We start from the raw sequence: 18973 nt of genomic DNA on the forward strand, positions 1-18973 counted from the left end.
CGGAACTTGGCCTACTCCTCCCTGAGAAATGAGACAGGTCCCAGGGTGCCAGCCCCAGCCCCACCTTGTACTTTAGGTATATCTTGTATCTCTGTTTCATGGTGCCCTGGGAGCTCACCCAGACTGAGGAGTCATTCTTGCCAGCATCTGAAAGGACACTCAGGGAGGATGAATCCCAGGTACCCAGTTCCAGAGGGCAACAATTTCTCTGCTTCTCCCCAGATTCCAGGGTGGCTTTCTGGAGTCTCCAGTTCACTAGCTACTGTGTTCCCTATGCACATTCTCTAGAGCTCCCTACAACGTGTAAACACAGTTTTACCACTCACCAAGAATCCTTTGACCTTGCTCTCAACCTTTTTTTTTTTTTTTAAAGATTTTTAAAGATATATTTATTCATGACAGACACACTCACAGAGAGAGAGAGAGAGAGAGACAGAGAGAGAGAGAGAGGTAGAGACACAGGCAGAGGGAAAAGCAGGCTCCATGCAGGGAGCCTAATGTGGGACTCGATCCGGGGTCTCCAGGATCACACCCTAGGCTCAAGGCAGCACTAAACCACTGAACCACCAGGGCTGCCCTGCTCTCAACCTTTAAAAAAATTTTAGCACATTTTTGTCCAGGGAAAAGAGAAGAACTGGGTTCATTGTTCATAGCTATTTTTAAGCAGCCAATTTTGGTTTCCAAGAGTAAAAAGAAACCCCAAAAAACAAAAAACAAACCAAAAACACTTGTAGGAAGAAAAAAAAAGGAACAATATAAACAACTTTCCATGTCACTTAAAAAAAATCAGATGCTGTACATGAGAACAGACTGCCATGGGAAATTGTAAAATGTCTTTCTCCAAATATCTTTAAAAAGGCAAAATAAATACCCATCTGTTCTCCGATGGCAGAACAGCAAAAAATGTTAGAAAAGCGGTAGAATGCATCACATCCACATTTATAAAGACCCCTTTCAACCATTCAATATCCTCCTTCACATATGTCAGAGGCAGGAAAGTGGGATGATAAAAATGGAAAAGGAGATCCAGAAAGCAACACCTCTTAAAGTGAAAATCTATAATTCTGGAAAATGTTCTCTGCAAAGATATTCCCTCTTGTATTGAGACTAACTAAGGTGGATTAAGAAGTGGAAGGAATATATACATGAATAAAGTCTCCCGAAAATGTCTGTAAATGCATGGGATGGAATGCATGAACAGGGAGTGCCCTTGGCCGTCACCTTCAACGTCAGCCTCACGGCGTTGCAGTCCTCCTGCAGTGGATTCAGCTTCAGCGTCTCCCCAAGGTTGCTGCAGCCCGACGACTGGTGCTGCCTTTCACAGCAGACACACACCTCGACACTGTCAAACTTAATCTAGACAGAGGAACACAGACAGATCTCACCATTAAAACGGCATTCTGCCCTGGTGGGTACACTTGAGCTACACAGTTAAGATTGTGTGAAAATGCACCCTGGTTCAGTTTTCTTTAAGTAATAAAGCCGAAATGATTTTTTATGGACCAAAGCTGGGGGAAAAACAAAAAACAAAGAAAACCACTAGTAGGAATAACTTCAAATACCGATTTTAAAAGCGATTCATAAAAAAGAAGTAAATTTATAGTGACCTAAGCTATGACGTTACAATTTCAGATGAGTCACAGAGATTAAAGTCAAAGAACTGACAACTGCTCATGTCAAGCTATGCATGGAGATGTGTGACCATGGCTCTGTGCTTTGGCTTGTGCTGCTCCCATGGTCAGCAGTTTCCTGACTCACTGCACGGTCCATCAAACTCCTACTCATGCGTCAAGACCCAACTCCAGCGTCATCCTGACAGTCTTGTCTGGTTCCCCCGCCTCCCCCCACAAGCTGCTTGCCTCTACCCTGGGCAACATATTCCCACCCCAGGTCCCGCTGGAGACTTATTCTATCCCTCTGCAGTTACTTGCGTCCTCCCTGTTCCCCTGAGGGCAGCCACTACATGTCACCACCATAGCACTCACAATGCAATGAGGTGTGGTATTTTAATAAATGCAGAATAAAAATATCTTGGAAAATTAAAAATCATGGAAAGAAAAAATAACGCAATTCAAATGTTTTAAAAAGCCTAGGGCCCAGGAGATCCTCAGAGCATGCCAGCTGCCCTCCTCCCCCAGCAGCCTGGTGTAGCACACATCAGCCAGACTGCAGAAATGAGAAATGACTGCATTTTGCCACTCGGCCCTACCGGCTCACCCTCATTTCCTCCTTCCCATTCCCAGCTGAGCCTTTCATGCCTAATTGCTATCCCATACACACCCAACTGCTCACAAACACAGACTTCCAGAAAGACAAAGGGACAGCCACAGGTCAAGACTACTGCCCATGGGCCAAATTTTCATCTATTGCCAACCTCTGGATAGTTTATCCCTTATCTTTTTTTTCTGCTTTATTTATTTTATTTTTTTTTAATTTTATTTATGATAGTCACACAGAGAGAGAGAGAGAGAGAGAGAGAGAGAGAGAGAGAGAGGCAGAGACATAAGCAGGCTCCATGCACCGGGAGCCCGACATGGGATTCGATTCCGGGTCTCCAGGATTGCGCCCTGGGCCAAAGGCAGGCACCAAACTGCTGCGCCACCCAGGGATCCCTAGTTTATCCCTTATCTACTTTATGCTGCAGTGTTTGCTCTTTTAATTCAATCTTCTAAAGTAATGAGGGACGCCTGGGTGGTTCAGTGGTTGAGCATCTGCCGTTGGCTCAGGGCTTGATCCCAGGGTCTTGGAATCAAGTTCTGCATCAGGCTCCCTACAAGGAGCCTGCTTCTCCCTCTGCCTATGTCTCTGCCTCTCTCTGTGTGTCTCTCCTGAATGAATAGATAAAATCTTAAAAAAAATAATAAAGTAATGAGTGATAGGCTGGAGGAAGAGAGTTGAGGCTGGAAGCCAAGCAGCAGCAGCAGCAGGAGAGCTGCACCTGCGTAAACCACCTCATAAATCACCACCCTGGCCCTTGGCCACCCTCCCATGGAAACGGGGCTCTAAAATTCACCTTTGCCTTTCATGCTTTTACCAACGTCTCCAGTCTCCAGAGCTGAAGTGCACACTGAGCATTCAGCCTGGCTAAGGGGGCCCTCACAACACACCTGTGACACTTCCCAAGAGAAGGTGCAGCCGCCACCCACGCTGGGGTCTGCAGGGCCAGGCCACTCAGTACAAATCTCCCCCATTGCTCCACTCCTTTGCACAGGACAGCCTGTCCTTCTGATCCACAGAAGACACAGAACTCAGATCCCCAAGGGGGGACAGTGGGGATTGCGCCCCCCCAATCCCGCACATCCCATGTGTGCTATGGACAAGGCCCCTTACTGCCAGCTGGCCAGGGCTGTATTGTGTGCAGGGATACTGTTCCATAACTGATCCCTTGGACTGCAGGTTTTTCTCTAACTAGAGATGCCACGAAATTAAGAAGTATGGGAAAGTACAGCAGTCATTCCTCTTGTCCGGGAAACTGTTTTATGTTGGTTTCAACCTATTGGTAGTGATGCTATTGGCTAGGAATGCCTGGGGGGATTCACCTGGATCCATATTACCTGTGATGAGCCCCCAAAGACATTACCCCGCCTGAGCTGGGCGACCTGTGGCTTTGCCTTTACTGTGCGAGGGTGCGGTGCCTAGGCTTTCATAGGTTCACTCTTTATTGGCGAATTTAAACCACAGAGCAGAAATTAGGGCACGGGAAGGGGGAAAAGCAGGGTCACTCAAGAGGTCATCTAGGGCTCTCTAAGAGGGAATCTTCATGGCTGAGGCATCCTGGTCCTCATCTAGTTCCATGGCTTATAATGGTGGGAAATGTGTTTATTCAAGACGGATGTCTTTGAAATGAATGCCTTGAGAATCAAAAGCTTGATGTCAGGGACTTATGTTCTAGAAACTTTTGCCCTAGAGCCTTTCCTCTGTTCTCTCCCTCCCTTAGCCCCACTCCTGATCCCCCTCACTCCCTTCTATTTTATCCTCTGCCCGCAGCATTTACCACCTACTCACATGCCCTAGGACTGATTCCTTCTCTCCATCTTCTGTTCTGCCCAAGAGTATATAAGGAAGGGATCTGGGTCTGTCTTATTTGCAGATGCATGCCAGAACCTACAACAGTGCTGGCTGAGAATGGCTTTCCCTCCCAATCTCTCCACCACCTGCCTGCCACCCCGGCTGGAACAACACGAGGGGTAACTAGCCTATTTGGCATCTTTGTGAAAAGATCCCTGGAAAGAGGTATCACACTGTCCACTAGTCACACTGGTCTAATCAGCTTATCACATCACCCTCTATTGTGGGGATAAAGTAGCCTAATGCTGGAAGAGGAAGGAAGAGATAACTTTGGGGGAATAGGCAGGTCTAGGTAAGTCTCCTTCAAGGGAGCAGAAAGGCCTACACCAAGATTCTCAAGGTACTCATGGCCAAGTCTGCATGTAAGTTGGAAATAATATCTTATGTTAGATACTTACTAAGTATGTCCACTCTGAATTCAAAACCACAGCCCAACACTTTCTACAGAGCACACACACATTTTTCCAACTGACGAATTAAGATTCCATAATCAGGGAGATCTATTTAAAATACAGTAAGTACTTAGTACTTACTGTAAGATCTATTTAAAATACAGTAAGTACTTAGTACCTCAGGTTATGCTTAAGACCAATCATCATCCACACGAGTAAATGCATAGCCCAGCAATTTACTGTGACCAATACTGTTGAGGTGTGGCTGGCATTTAATTTAATGTAGTTTAATTTTAATTAAATTTAAATGTAAAAACAGAAAAGCAATCTTACACAATCTTTAGAGAAAACATTGGAGAAAATCATTAGGATCTAAGGCGAGGCAAAGAGCTGTTGAAGTGACACCAGAAGTGTAAGAGCAAACATTGATTTCTGTGCTACACATGACTCGTTATAAGGATGAAAGACAAACTATAGACCATGAGAAAATGTTTGCAAACCACATAGTCAACAAAATCATGTAATATATGTGGTTTTTTGTTTTTTTATTCTGAAGTTTTAACTTTTGTTTTATTGCTTGTTTAGTATCCTATGTGCCCTTCTCTAATGCACCTGCAATCTCTCCAAGAGAACTGGAAATATCCCGAGTATGATCTTACTCATCAGATGCTCTGTCAGCTTCATTTTCTTCTTAAAGACCATTCCACTGCGCCTCTATCTCCTGCTTTAATGTGGACTGGTTGACTTCTGTTTTGTTCCATGTGTCTATTTCTCTCTCTCTCTCTCTGCCTTGATTACTATGGCTATAAGTCTTAAAACCAAATAAACTGATTCTTCCCCTTCATCTTTTTTTCAAAATTGTTTCTTTGCCAGGGGCGCCAGGGTGGCTCAGCTGATTAATCATCTGACTCTTGATTTCAGTTCAGTTCATGATCTCAGGATCATGAGATTTAGCCCCAAATCAGGCTCTGTGCTGGGCATGTAGCCTGCTTAAGACTCCCTCTCTCCCTTGGCCCCTCCCCGACCACTCAAGTTCTCTCTCTCTCCAAAAGAAAAAATTTCTTTGCCTTTCCATATACATTTTCGTATAAGATTGTCTATGTCTACAAAAAAACTTTCTGGGGTTTTGATAGGAATTGCATTAAACCTGCACATCAACTTGGGGAGAATTGATATCTTCATTATGTTGTATCTTCCAATTCATGAGCGTAGTATGTCTCTCCATTTATTTAGAATTCTTTGACTTATTTTATCTTCATTATGTAGTTTTCTTTTTTTTTAAAGATTTTATTTATTTATTCATGAGACACATACACAGACACACAGAGGCAGAGACACAGGCAGAGGGAGAAGCAGGCTCCATGAAGGGAGCCTGACGTGGGACTTGATCCTGGGGCTGAAGGCAGGTGCTAAATGAGCCACCCAGGGATCCTGATTATGTAGTTTTCAATGTACAAGTCCAATAACTATTTTGATTTATACCTACATAGTTTTTTTTTTTAAGATTGCTTTATTGCGATGCCTGGGTGGCTCAGCGGTTGAGCCTCTGCCTTTGGCTCAGGGTGTGGTCCTGGGGTCCAGGATCGAGTCCCACTTCGGGCTCCTTGAGGGGAGCCTGCTTCTCCTTCTGCCTGTGTCTCTGCCTCTCTCTCTTTGTGCCTCTCATGAATAAATAAATAAAGTCTTTTTTTAAAAAAAGATTGTTTTATTTCAGAGAGAGAGAGAGGGAGGGAGGAGGAGGAGCAGAGTGAGAGGGAGAGAGAGAATCCCAAGTAGACTCCACACTTAGTGTGGAGCCTGATACAGGGAGCTTGATCTCACAATGCTGAGATCATAACCTGAGTCAAAAATCAAGACGCTTAACCAATTGAGCCATACCTATGCATTTTTTGAGTGATTGTAAATAGGATCATATTTTTAATTTCAGTGTCCATATACAAATTACTAATATAGAGAAATACAATTGAATTTTGTATGTTTATCTTGTATCCTGTGACCTTGCTCAACTTGCTGATAAATTCTAAGGAATTGTTTCTAAAGGTTCCTTGGGATTTTGTCTATACACACTCATGTCATCTACAAATAAGGTTAGTTTTACTTCTTCCTTTTTTAAAAAAAATTTTTTGAAAGAGAGAGAATGTGTGGGTGCATGTGTGAGCGAGGTAGGGGGAGGGTCAGAGAAGAATCTTAAGCAGGATCCACAATGAGGGGCTCAGTCCCACAACCCTGAGCTCATGACCTGAGCCAAACCAAGAGTTGGATGCTTAACCAACTGAGCCACCAAGTTGCGCCTATTTCTTCCTTTCTGATGTGTATTCCTTTAATTTGCTTTTCCTACCTTGTTGCATTAGCTAGAACATCTAGTACTAGGTACTATGTTGAAAAATAGTTCAACAAGAATGTTTCTGATCTTAGGGGGGAAAGCATTTAGTTTTTTTACCATTAAGTATTATGTTAGCTCTAGGGTTTTTGTAGATGCTCTTTTTCAAGTTGCGGAAGTTATCCTCTAAGCCTATTTTTCTGAGGATTTTTTTTTCCATGGAAGGGTATTCAATTTTGTTAAGTGCTTTTTTTTGTATCAACTGATCTGACCATGTGATTTTCGTCTTTAGTCTATTCATAAAATGGATTACATTGATTGGTTTTTGAATACTGAACCAGCCTTGCATCCCTGGCATAAACCCCTCTTGGTAATGCTGTACAATTTATATATGTACTCTTTATATATGCTGAATTCTATTTGCTTGTATTTTGTTAAGGATTTTTGCATCTATATTAATTTCTTTTGCTGTACTGTCTCTGGTTTTGGTAGACAATAATATTACACTCATAAAATCAAATTGGAAGTATTTCCTTCTCTTCTATTTTCTCAAAAAGAGTATGTGAAAATGGAGTTAATCCTTCTTTAAATATCTGATAGAACTCTCAAGTGAAACTACCTGGCCCTGGAGATTTTATTTTGGGGAGTTTTAAAATTAAAAATTTAATTTCCTTAGTACTTATAGGACAATTCAAAAGGTTTCATACTGTGTGTGATGGTAGTTTTGTGTTTTTTAAGGACTTGATCCATTTCATCTATATTGCTAAATTTATTTGTGCACTCATACAATTCCCTTATTACTTTTTTTTTTTTTTTGAGAGAGAGAGAACAGAGAGCAAATGAACGCATGTGCATAGGTTGGGGGGCAGAGGGACAGAGAGAGAGAGAGAGAATCTTCAGGAGGCTTCATGCTCAGTGTGGAGCCCGATATGGAGCTTGATCTCACAACCCTGACATCATAACCTGAGATGAAATCAAGAGTCAGATGGTTAATGGATTGAGCCACCCAGTTGCCCCTCCCTTTTTATCTTTTTGATGTCTCCAGAGTCTGAAATTACATATTTCCTCATTTCATTTCAGACATTGATAATCTGTGTCTTCTATCTTTTTTACTGAGGAGAGGTTTGTCAATTTTATTGATCTCATCAGAGTATAAACTCCTTTTTCCATTGATTTTCTAAAATTGTCTTATTTTCAATCTCACTGAATTGTGCTCTTATCTCTTTTATTTTCTTCTTGCTTTTGGTTGATTTTGTCTTCCTTTTCTAGTTTCCTGAGGTAGGAAATTAGGTTACTGATTTGAGACTTCTCCTTCTTATGTAAGCATCTAGTGCAACAAATTTCCCTCTCAGTATTACTTTAGCTTCATCACACATATTTTAATATGCCATGCTTTATTTTCATTCCTTTCTAAATATATCTGAATTCCCCTTGAGGCTTCTTCTTTGATCCATGGATTATTTAGAGTGTGTTATTTAACTTCCACAAGTTTAGAAATAGTCATCATAATAGTAAAGAAAACTTACAGTATGGCCAGAACTTCCATGTAAAAGATGAGTACGATGAAAATTTAACATATGGCAACCACACAAATATCTTACACCAAGAAAAGGGATAGGGAATGAGCAAATAAAGAATCATAGCCTATAAACAGGACCCCTCACTATTATTTTATTTATTTTAGAAAACAGAGAATCTTTTCTTCCTAGTTATTTTTCCCCCTACAAGTAAATTATCATTTTTCTGTAGCTGATTCAAGATTTTTTGTCTTTAAGGTCATAAGTTTGACCATAATATGTCTTGGTGTGGATTTATTTCAGAGTATCCTGTTTGGATTTGCTAAGCTTCTTGAACAAATCCAAATTTGGTTAATGTCTTTTGCCAAATTTAGAGAGTGTCAGACATTATTTCTTCAAGTATTTTTGAACTTTGTTTTTTGGTCCTCTCTCTAACTTCAGTGACATGAATGTTAGACGACAGGTCACTGAGGCTCTGTTCATTTTTGTTTCCAGTTGATTTTCTCTTTGGTGGTCAATTTGGGTAATTTCTATTGTTCCATCTTCTTATTCACTGATTCTTTTCTCTTTCCCCTTCGTTCTGCCATTGAGCTAGATGAGCTTTTCATTTCATTCATTTTGAGCTTCTAAAACTTCTAAAACTTTGGTTCTTCTATATATCTTCTACCTCTTTGCTGAGGTTTTTTATTTATTCATTTATTTCAAGAATGTTCATAATTCTTCAGAGAGGTATTTTTATCATGGACTAGAGATGAAAGTCAATACAGTAAAGCTGTGAGAAGAAAAGAAAGAATATCTTCATGTCCTTGGAGTAGGAAAACACTTCTTAAACATGGCTCAAAATGTGTTAATCATAAATAGATGACTGGTGTATCTTTTTGAAATTAAGACTTCTTTTCATCAAACTACCCATATGAGAGTCAAAGCAGGAGAAGATTTTGCATCACACGTAGTATAAGTACAGAGGACTTAGATCCAAAACAAACAAACAAGAAAAACCTTCTCAAAACATTAAGAAAAAGACAAACAATATAAAACATATGATAAGGAGCCCCTTCCGCAATAGTACTCTGAGAAACATAAATCAGAGTTATAATGAGATGTCAGTCACACCCTCACCAGAATGGCTAAAATTGAGAAATAATTACAATAGACAATACCAAGAGATATGAAGGAGGTAAAACAACAAGAACTCATATATTGCTGATGGGGTTGTGAAGTGGAACAACAAATTTGGAAAACAGCTTGGCATTACCTATTTACGTTAAAGATTACTGCCCAATGTAATGTAATAGCCAAAATATATTCTAGGAACACAGCCAAAAAATGTATGCAATGGTAACAAAAATCATGTGCTAGAAAGTTCATAGCAACATTATGCAAAATAGCCTCCCACAGAGAAGTGCTTGAGGTCCAACAACAGTGGAATGGACGTGTGAATTATATTACACTCATACCATGCAATATTATAAAGCAGTGAATATGAGTGAACTATAACTATATACCACATGAATAAATTGCACAACATAAAGTTGAATGCAAGAAGTCAGTCACAAAAGAAGAAATAAGAAATATTTTTGTTCAGATGAAGTTCCAAAAGATAAGCAAAATTAAACTACAGTGTTCAGAGGTGCATGCATAGTTGGTACAACTATAAAGAAAATAAAATATGTGAATATCCTAAAAATTAAGATGGTGATTATCCTCAGTGGGAATGGAAAGGCAGTGAATTGGGAGTGCATCAGGAGGACCTTGGGTTATTGGGAAAGCTCTATTTCTAGATTTTAGTGGAGGTCCCATGGATATTTGCCTCATGATCAAGAGCTGAGCTTTATATTTTTGTTTTGTACGCTTTCTTAAATATCTTTTATATTCTTAATGGAATTAAAAACAAATGGCTTGCTTAAAAAGAAATAAAATGCAAAACTTAAATTAGGAAAAGAACAAAACCAAATTAACAGAAAAATAGGAAAAAAAGAATCTAACATAAAAAAGTGAAACTAATGTAATAGAAATAAAGCTGTTAGGATAATAAAGCTTAAAGATGATTCCTGAATAGACAACACACACACACACACGCACACACACACACACACACACACACAACAAAACAAAACAGAGAAAAGCTGGGTAGGATTAAAAATAAACAAACAAAAGCCAAAGCAAACAACATTAGAAACGAGAAAGGAGCTTTAACTATAGACATGTTAGAGATTTAAAAAATATGGGCTTCACCTCAGCTATCAATCCAAAAATCTAGAGGGCATGGATATTTCCTAGCAAAATATAAACTACTGCACTTAGTCCAAGAGATGAAGTAAACCCGAAATCCAATAATCAAAGAAGACATTGCAAAGTCCAAAATGGCATTTCAAGCTCAGTTTATTCCAACCTTTAATGAAAAGATAATTCCTACATTTTAGCTACTGCATTAAGGTAAGAAAATATTATAAACTGTGTAAATATTGAAAAAGACAGAATTGTCTTTCTTTCCAAACGATATGACTATCTAAAAAGACCTGAGAATATACTTAAAAAACAACTGGAATTAAGAGGATTTGTTACATTGAATATAATAAATATGATACTAGTAGCAACAAAATAAAAATTAAAATGGCAGGGCACCTGGCTGGCTTAATCAGAGGAGCATGGGCTCTAGATCTCAGGGTTGTGAGTTTGAGCCCCATGTTGGGTGTACTAAAAAAATTAATAAATAAAACTTTAAAAAAATAAAAATGGCAACCATATTGTACCCAAAGTTAACAGTAACAAATACAAAATACCTAGAAATGCATTAATCATGAAAATTAAATGACCATTGTGAAGCTATGTATAAAATGTTCTTAAAATGCAAATACTCAGGTGTAGTAAACCTGGGTCATTCTATATGGCCAGCCACCACCATTCAACCCTCTTCCTCAGTTTGGGAAATCCTCACCTTATGAGTTTCCACCTTCTCCAGAAATGCTTTCCAGGCCTGCCTTGTTGAGAGGGAGCACTTGAGAGAGGGCTTCACCTATGAGACATGCCCGCATCAGACCTCAGGTGGGAACTTGGGACACAGATGTATGTACTGAACTGATTCCATTCTGAAATAGGGGGCAGTAGACACACACAATTTCCAGAGGAGGCAGGCACTGAGGTTCTGGAAACAGTATCCAAAGCCTAGGGTCATCAGGGTCAGTTGACACACTACTGGTGGGGTCACCGCCCAGTGATGATGGGGTCTTCCTCAAAGCAATTCCTTAGTATCACTTGGAGCATCATTCCTTTCCTGGCCCGATAGCCTCCAAACTTGGTTCTTGGCCATCCTGGAGACTCTGTGAGCTCTTGGGTTCCTTCTAGGTGAAAACTAGCTTGAGATGGTTTCTTCACAACTTAAAACCCTGACTGATGCATACTGTCTGAGTCAGTGGAGGGGCATAGGCCCCATGGGAAATGGAAGGATGTGATATCCTAAAAAATTGCTAATCCTCCCCAAGAAATGCACGCATGTGCTGGCATTCCAATCAGAACCCCAATGGAGTGGATAGAACTGGACAAAATTATTTTAAAGATTTATAGAATAATGAATACGTAAGAACCCCAAAATTTTTTTGGAAAGAAAAGTGATAATGGGAGGAGTGGATGTCTTAACAGATATTAGTGTTCTAATCAAAACACTAAGGTCATGGCTTAAAAAATAAAGAGTTCAACAGGTTAGAACAGGTTAGAACAGTTTCAGAAATCAGAATGATATCTATAGGATTAGTTTATGGAAAACATGGCATTTCAACTTATCAGGAAATAGATAGTTTACTTAATAACGGGTGCCGGCATAAGAAGTTATTCATCTATAATTGTCTCAAAACATAAAAATAAAATGTATTTGACTAAGAGTCTAAATTAAAACAATAAAGACCCAGAAAAATGTAAAAGAATGGTTGCATAAACACAGAATGTACAGTCCTTTTAAAAGTAAACCAAACATCTCAGAAAGCTCTAAAATTCTCAAAATAAAAGACCAGGACAAATTCTCTGGCCAGCCAGTCCTGGAGTACAGCAATCACTACACACACACATTTTCCACCAAGGCTGCTAACCTACTAGGTTATGGGTCTGGAGCTCTTGGATATGTTTTCAGGAGGTGAGCAGAGAGTTAATATCCCTAATAGTTTTCAGAATGAGGAAAGGAACATAAATGCAAATGCATAGGGCACTAAAAATGAGAAGAAAAGGCAAGGAATAACTTTGTGCCAGTAAATTTGAAAATCTAGAAAAAATGGATGATTTTCTATGAAAACATCAACTAATAAAATTGGCAATGTGAAAAACAAAACAAAAATGGAACAACCAGGTTTACCAAAAGAATGGACAAGACTACAAACCACAGAAGGAATCTTACAAGGCATGGGCACCTGGGGACATCTAAGGTGGCCTAAAATATGTGCCATCTTCTTTAGATGGACAGCAGGGATAAAATCCCTCATCTCCCTCACCTAATGATGACTCTACTAAAGATTCCAAGTCCTGGAGATGAATTCCAGTTGGAACAGCTTGGTTCATAGGCCTGCCGCATGGCTGAGGGCTGGGCACCAAGAATGTCCATAATGGGAAAATGTGCTGCCCAAAAGAAAGCAGGACAAATGGCACTCTAAAAAGTATCATCTGGTTTAGAGTCTGATCAACTCACAAAAAGAAACTGTAAGAAATGTACCCAATGGTTGTTTTCCATTTCTTCTTCCCATAGAACTATAGTAATACACAGGAGTCATGTTACACTCTGGCAAGTTCTCCTCATGCCATGACCACTGGCTGGCAAGCACCAATGGGTATTCTCAGCCTTTGGATCTGGAAGCACTGTCTTTGGCTTTGGTGTGTCCTTCTGCTCTAATCAACTGGACAAAGTGTCCAGAGCTCTCCTGATCTGGTTTGCTCTCTCACATCTCAAAACTATGCAAGGAATCATTTCACATAATCATGCCGCCACCTTGGCACAAAGACAGAAGGAGCTGATGTAAGTAAGTGGCAAGACTGCTGCTCCCTGGGTGGAGGAGAAAGGGGGAGGAAAAGAGAGACTGGGCTTGGCTGGAAAGCAGAGTTTATCACGTTAAATAACCCTTCCATGACCCCTGGGAATAGACATCCAAATAAATCTCCTCCATCAGTTGTTTCACCGAGTTTGTGATTAATTCTAAGAAAAATTCTGGAAACCTCCTGATGAGTTCTTTGACCTCAACATCTTGGGTGTGCAGAGGCTGACAGATTTATTTCGGGAGTGCCCCTCAGTGTTCGGGTCACTGGGAATGACACAGCAGAGCTTTGCAAATGAAGCTGCTGTAATTTTTCATGAATCTCTTTGGAGCATGTAACAGTCAGCCTGTTCCCCTTATTTATGGCCCATCAGCCTGTCCGGGAGTAGAAAGGGCTTGTCCAACAGAAAATAATGCCCCCTGTGATTCTTTTAAGAAGCACAAATGAGACAGATATGTGACCTTCAGACACTCCCAAAAGGAAAGCACCAGGGAAGGCTGAATCTGGGGACACTCACAGATCCCAGGGACACTCAGTGGGCTGACTGTCCTTGAGGGTGACAAGCCTGCTGAGACATGGGGTAAGCAAAGCATGGAGCTTTCTGAGCTTCCCGTTCCTGGGGTAAAAGTGCAAAGCACAAAGATTGCTAGCAGTTGGTGCTATTCATTTTATCGCTGTAATTGGAGAATAGATTTGCAAAAAGTTGCCCCTAGTTTCGAATACTTCCAGCATTTCGCCTTTTCACAGACATTCTCGTTAATCTGATGACAACTGCCAAACTCAATAACTTGCCCCCCCCCTCAGTCCTGGCCCTGCTTATTCTGAGTGACCCCTCTGTCCTACAGCATCCCTGCTGATGGCACTGGAGGATTCCTAAAACACAGGCCCTATTGATGTGAGACTAGAGAACTCTCATGCTGGTGGATACATTGAGGACACTGAATGACACTGGTAAAATCCCAGAAAACATGGGATATTGGGATCCCTGGGTGGCGCAGCAGTTTGGCGCCTGCCTTTGGCCCAGGGCGCGATCCTGGAGACCCGGGATCGAATCCCACATCGGGTTCCCGGCGCATGGAGCCTGCTTCTCCCTCCGCCTGTGTCTCTGCCTCTCTCTTTCTCTCTGTATGACTATCATAAATAAATAAAATTTAAAAAAAAAAAAACATGGGATATATACATTGGGTAATGGCAACTATATATATATATATATATATATATATATTCATTCATTCATTCCTGAGAGACAGAGAGAGAGAAGCAGAGACATAGGCAGAGGGAAAAGCAGGCTCCCTCTGGGGAGCCCTAAGCGGGACTTGATCCCTGGACTCCAGGATCAGGACCTGAGCCAAAGGCAGACTCTTAACCACTGAACCACTCAGGTGTCCCTCCCACAGTGGTATTTAAAAACCTTTGTCCTCTCTTCTCCCATTTCTAAATGATAGCACTCAGTTTATTTTACTTTATGATGATATTTTATCATAAAGTTTTTTTTTTCCTTCCTAAAAAGCTATTGTAGAATTCTTGAGAATTGGGACTTACTTTTGTGTTCCCCATAGAAGAGATGGCAAACACAAGACACACATCCCTTCATGTCCCCCTTCTTTGTTTATGGTAAACACAGCTTCCATACTTTTTTCTCAGGAAGTCCAGAGACCATCAGATTCCTATTTAAGGCACTGCTCTCAGCACTTACTGCCAGATGACAGAGACTGGCATGCAAGATGAAACCTACTTGCCATGTAGCATGGCAGATTTGGCGACCAAAAACAGCAACAACAACAACAACAAAAAAACTCACTTCCGACTAAATATACATAAGGATACTGTAAAATGTTGATGTTCAACGAAAAGCGAATTAGCTTATCCCTTACACAGGTATGGTCTACTTGGAAATGATCAAGAAATGTTGGCATCATATAAGGAGGCTCTCAAGTGTTCTCCTTGCCTCTGCCCAGCAGCTGGGAGAAACAATTCTCCCTTCAGCGCTTCTGCCCCAAGTTATACCCCGGGTTTGGGGGAGGCACCAGCACCCAATGGATGTCAGATTCTTAAGCAAATGGGAAGCATATGCATTCCTGGTGGAAATGAAGATTAGCTCAAACCACTCTGGAAAAGTATTTGCCAACATCTATCAAAGCCAAACTCATGTGTACTCTAGGTCCCAGAAATTGCACTTCTACGTATCACCAACAGAATGGCTTAGGGATGTTCATCAGTAGATGTGCACTAGAATATTCGTAGCACCACCAACCTCAAGGGCCTCTCTGGAATAACCCAGCATCTATTGAGAGAAGAATGGAAAAATAAACTGTGGTGTGTCCATCCAATGAGAAGCCAAAGTTACTTGCAATGGCATGACTGGCTCCAACAGAGTAGAGTTGGATGAAAAAGGCAGACTAAAAATGAAGGAAACACTATTCTAATGTATGATTCTCTTTATAAAATGTTGAAAGCCAGGAAAGCTGATGGAGGTTAAGGTGTTGGCTGCTCATGGGGAGGGTGAACCCCTGGGAAAAGGAAAGATGGGGACTCCTGGGGATGCTGGCCATGTTATCTCTGGATCTGCAGCTTGTTCACAAGGTTTTTAAGAAGTCACTGAGCTGGACACTTGCAGTGTGTCAGGGGGGCACTTTTGAGTGATGGTGGGAAACCAGAGAGGAGTTGCGTTTTGATTTTTGTTCCTCAGACACCGTTTCCTCTGCCAGGAATACACCCGACTTGCATTGTTGCCATTACCCAATGTGAAGAATACAAAGAATGGATTGTGTTTTCCAAAACTTGGCTAAAGCATCCCCTACAGTGAGGAGTCTCTTCTGTCCTCCCCAGTGGGATCCAGTACTCTGAGGCTCGAGTTCGCTGAGTCCCACATGCGAGCATCTCTCAGGGTACAATGCACACCACCCACTTACACCCCGGCAGAGTGAAAACTGCCCCAGAACGAGCACTGCCTTCTCCACCCCAGCTGGGCAGGGCCTGCATAACCAACTCTGCCCTGAATGCAGGGATGAAGAGTTAGTACACAAAAAAGGTAGATGCGAAGTGTCGTTTAGGCGAATTCAGTCAGATTTTAGAGGCTTCAAAGAGGTTTTGTATTAATTATGTTTTTTATGTGTTGCACTTTCTGATGCTCTGACATCTTGGGATCTTATAGGTCCTGGAGAGACAGCTGTTCCTGGGCTAGCTAAGATTTGAAGAGTAAACAACTTGCTGGCGAATCTGCCTTTCATATGCAAAGCAGCCACTCCCTGGAGCCCACACCCCCAACCACCGGGCATCTATAGCTCATATTCCAGGCCAGTATCCCTCCTTTTCCTTTTTTTTTTTTTTGTACATTTTTTTATTGGAGTTCGATTTGCCAACATATAGTATAACACCCAGTGCTCATCCCGTCAAGTGCCCCCCTCAGTGCCTATTACCCAGTCATCCCATGCTCCCGCCCACCTCCCCTTCCAGTATCCCTCCTGCCCTAGATTATCCTAAGGACCACCCCCAAGGCCCAGAGCCTGCTGACAGGTCAAGCTGGGGCTTGACTAGTTTTCATCTAGCACCATGAAGGTTCCCATTGGGCTTGTTCTGAGTGCCTCCAAGCTCATTAGAATTTAAATTTCCACCTTTACACTGAGAGAGCCTTTCTGGTCCCTACACTGCTTTCATTATGACATTTTACACCATCAAAGGACCTTGGCAGTTACAGACAGATCAATGTTTCCAAATTCCACTTTTCATATAATTGAAGTACATTAGAACAAAGACACGTGGTCCAGGAAAAGCACTTGTGCTGCTGCTGAAGGCAAAGAGCTGAAACATTCTTGGCTTTTAATTGTGCTTTGGAACAAGCATCAAAGGGACAATGAAACAATATTAAAAAATATTATTTTAGATGGCTTTTAAGATGTTGAGGAATGTTCCCTCTATCCCTACACTCTGAAGAGTTTTGATCAGGAATGGATGCTGTATTTTGTCAAATGCTTTCTCTGCATCTATTGAGAGGATCATATGGTTCTTGGCTTTTCTCTTGCTGATATTATAAATCACATTGATTGTTTTACGAGTGTTGAACCAGCCTTGTGTCCCAGGAATAAATCCTACTTGGTCATGGTGAATAATTTTCTTAATGTACTGTTGGATCCTATTGGCTAGTATCTTGTTGAGAATTTTTGCATCCATGTTCATCAGGGATATTGGTCTATAATTCTCCTTTTTGGTGGGGTCTTTGTCTGGTTTTGGAATTAAGGTGATGCTGGCCTCAAAGAACGAATTTGGAAGTAAGTACTCCATCTCTTTCTATCTTTCCAAACAGCTTTAGTAGAATAGGTATGGTTTCTTCTTTAAACGTTTGATAGAATTCCCCTGGGAAGCCATCCGGCCCTGGACTTTTGTGTCTTGGGAGGTTTTTGATGACTGCTTCAATTTCCTCCCTGGTTATTGGCCTATTCAGGTTTTCTATTTCTTCCAGTTCCAGTTTTGGTAATTTGTGGTTTTCAGAAATGCATCCATTTCTTCTAGATTGCCTAGTTTATTGGCGTATAGCTGTTCATAATATGTTTTTAAAATCGTTTGTATTTCCTTGGTGTTGGTAGTGATCTCTCCTTTCTCATTCATGATTTTATTAATTTGAGTCTTCTCTCTCTTCTTTTTAATAAGGCTGGCTAATGGTTTGTCTATCTTATTAATTCTTTCAAAGAACCAACTCCTGGTTTTGTTTATCTGTTCCACAGTTCTACTGGTCTGTATTTCATTGAGTTCTGCTCAAATCTTTATTAACTCTCTTCTTCTACTGGGTGTAGGATCTATTTTTTTTTCTCTAGCTCCTTTTTCTCTTCTCCTTAAAAAGGTTAGCTTTTGTATTTGAGTTCTTTGCAGTTTTTGGATGGCTGCTTGTATTGCAATGTATTTCCCCCTCAGGACTCCTTTTCCTGTATCCCAAAGATTTTGAACGGTTGGTTGTATCTTCATTCTCATTGGTTTCTGTGAATCTTTTTAATTCTTCCTTAATTTCCTTGTTGACCCTTTCATCTTTTAGCAGGATGGTCCTTAACCTCCATGTATTTGAAATCCTTCCAAACTTCTTCTTGTGATTTAGTTCTAATTTCAAAGCATTATGGTCTGAGAATACGCAGGGGACGATCCCAATCTTTTCATATCGGTTAAGACCTGATTTGTGACCCAGTATGTGGTCTATTCTGGAGAAAGTTCCATGTGCACTTGAGGAGAATGTGTATTCAGTTGCGTTTGGATGTAAAGTTCTGCAGATATCTGTGAAATCCATCTGGTCCAGTGTATCATTTAAAGCTCTCATTTCTTTGGAGATGTGGTTAGAATACCTATCGATCGTAGAAAGCGCTACATTGAAGTCACCAAGTATAAGTGTATTATTATCTAAGTATGTCTTAACTTTTGTTATTAATTGATTGATATATTTGGCAGCTCCCACATTCTCAATGGGGAAGCACTGGGAGCCTTTCCCCTAAGATTAGGAACAAGACAGGGATGTCCACTCTCACCACTGCTATTCAACACAGTTCTAGAAGTCCTAGCCTCAGCAATCAGGCAACAAAAAGAAATAAAAGACATTCAAATCGGCAAAGAAGAAGTCAAACTCTGCCTCTTCGCTGATGACATGATACTCTACATAGAAACCCAAAAGACTCCACCCCAAG

The 18973-nt window shown here is 40.9% G+C and overlaps 1 protein-coding gene across 6 annotated transcripts in view; it reads right to left on the reverse strand.

Moving 5' to 3' along the window:
- The window catches only part of FAM189A1 (family with sequence similarity 189 member A1), a 449858-nt gene that overhangs the window by 69479 nt on the left and 361406 nt on the right, over positions 1 to 18973 (reverse strand). For 5 of the 6 annotated variants that reach the window (XM_041752472.1, XM_041752471.1, XM_041752476.1 and 2 more), the window contains one exon: positions 1222 to 1356. The exons of the other annotated variant lie outside the window; for it this stretch is intronic. In XM_041752472.1, coding sequence (XP_041608406.1) covers positions 1222 to 1356 — 135 coding nt within the window. The remainder of the gene's footprint in view (positions 1 to 1221; positions 1357 to 18973) is intronic. 6 annotated transcript variants of the gene reach the window in all.

This window comes from Vulpes lagopus, chromosome 4 (genome assembly GCF_018345385.1).
Source record: "Vulpes lagopus strain Blue_001 chromosome 4, ASM1834538v1, whole genome shotgun sequence".
Classification (NCBI taxonomy): Eukaryota; Metazoa; Chordata; class Mammalia; order Carnivora; family Canidae; genus Vulpes; species Vulpes lagopus.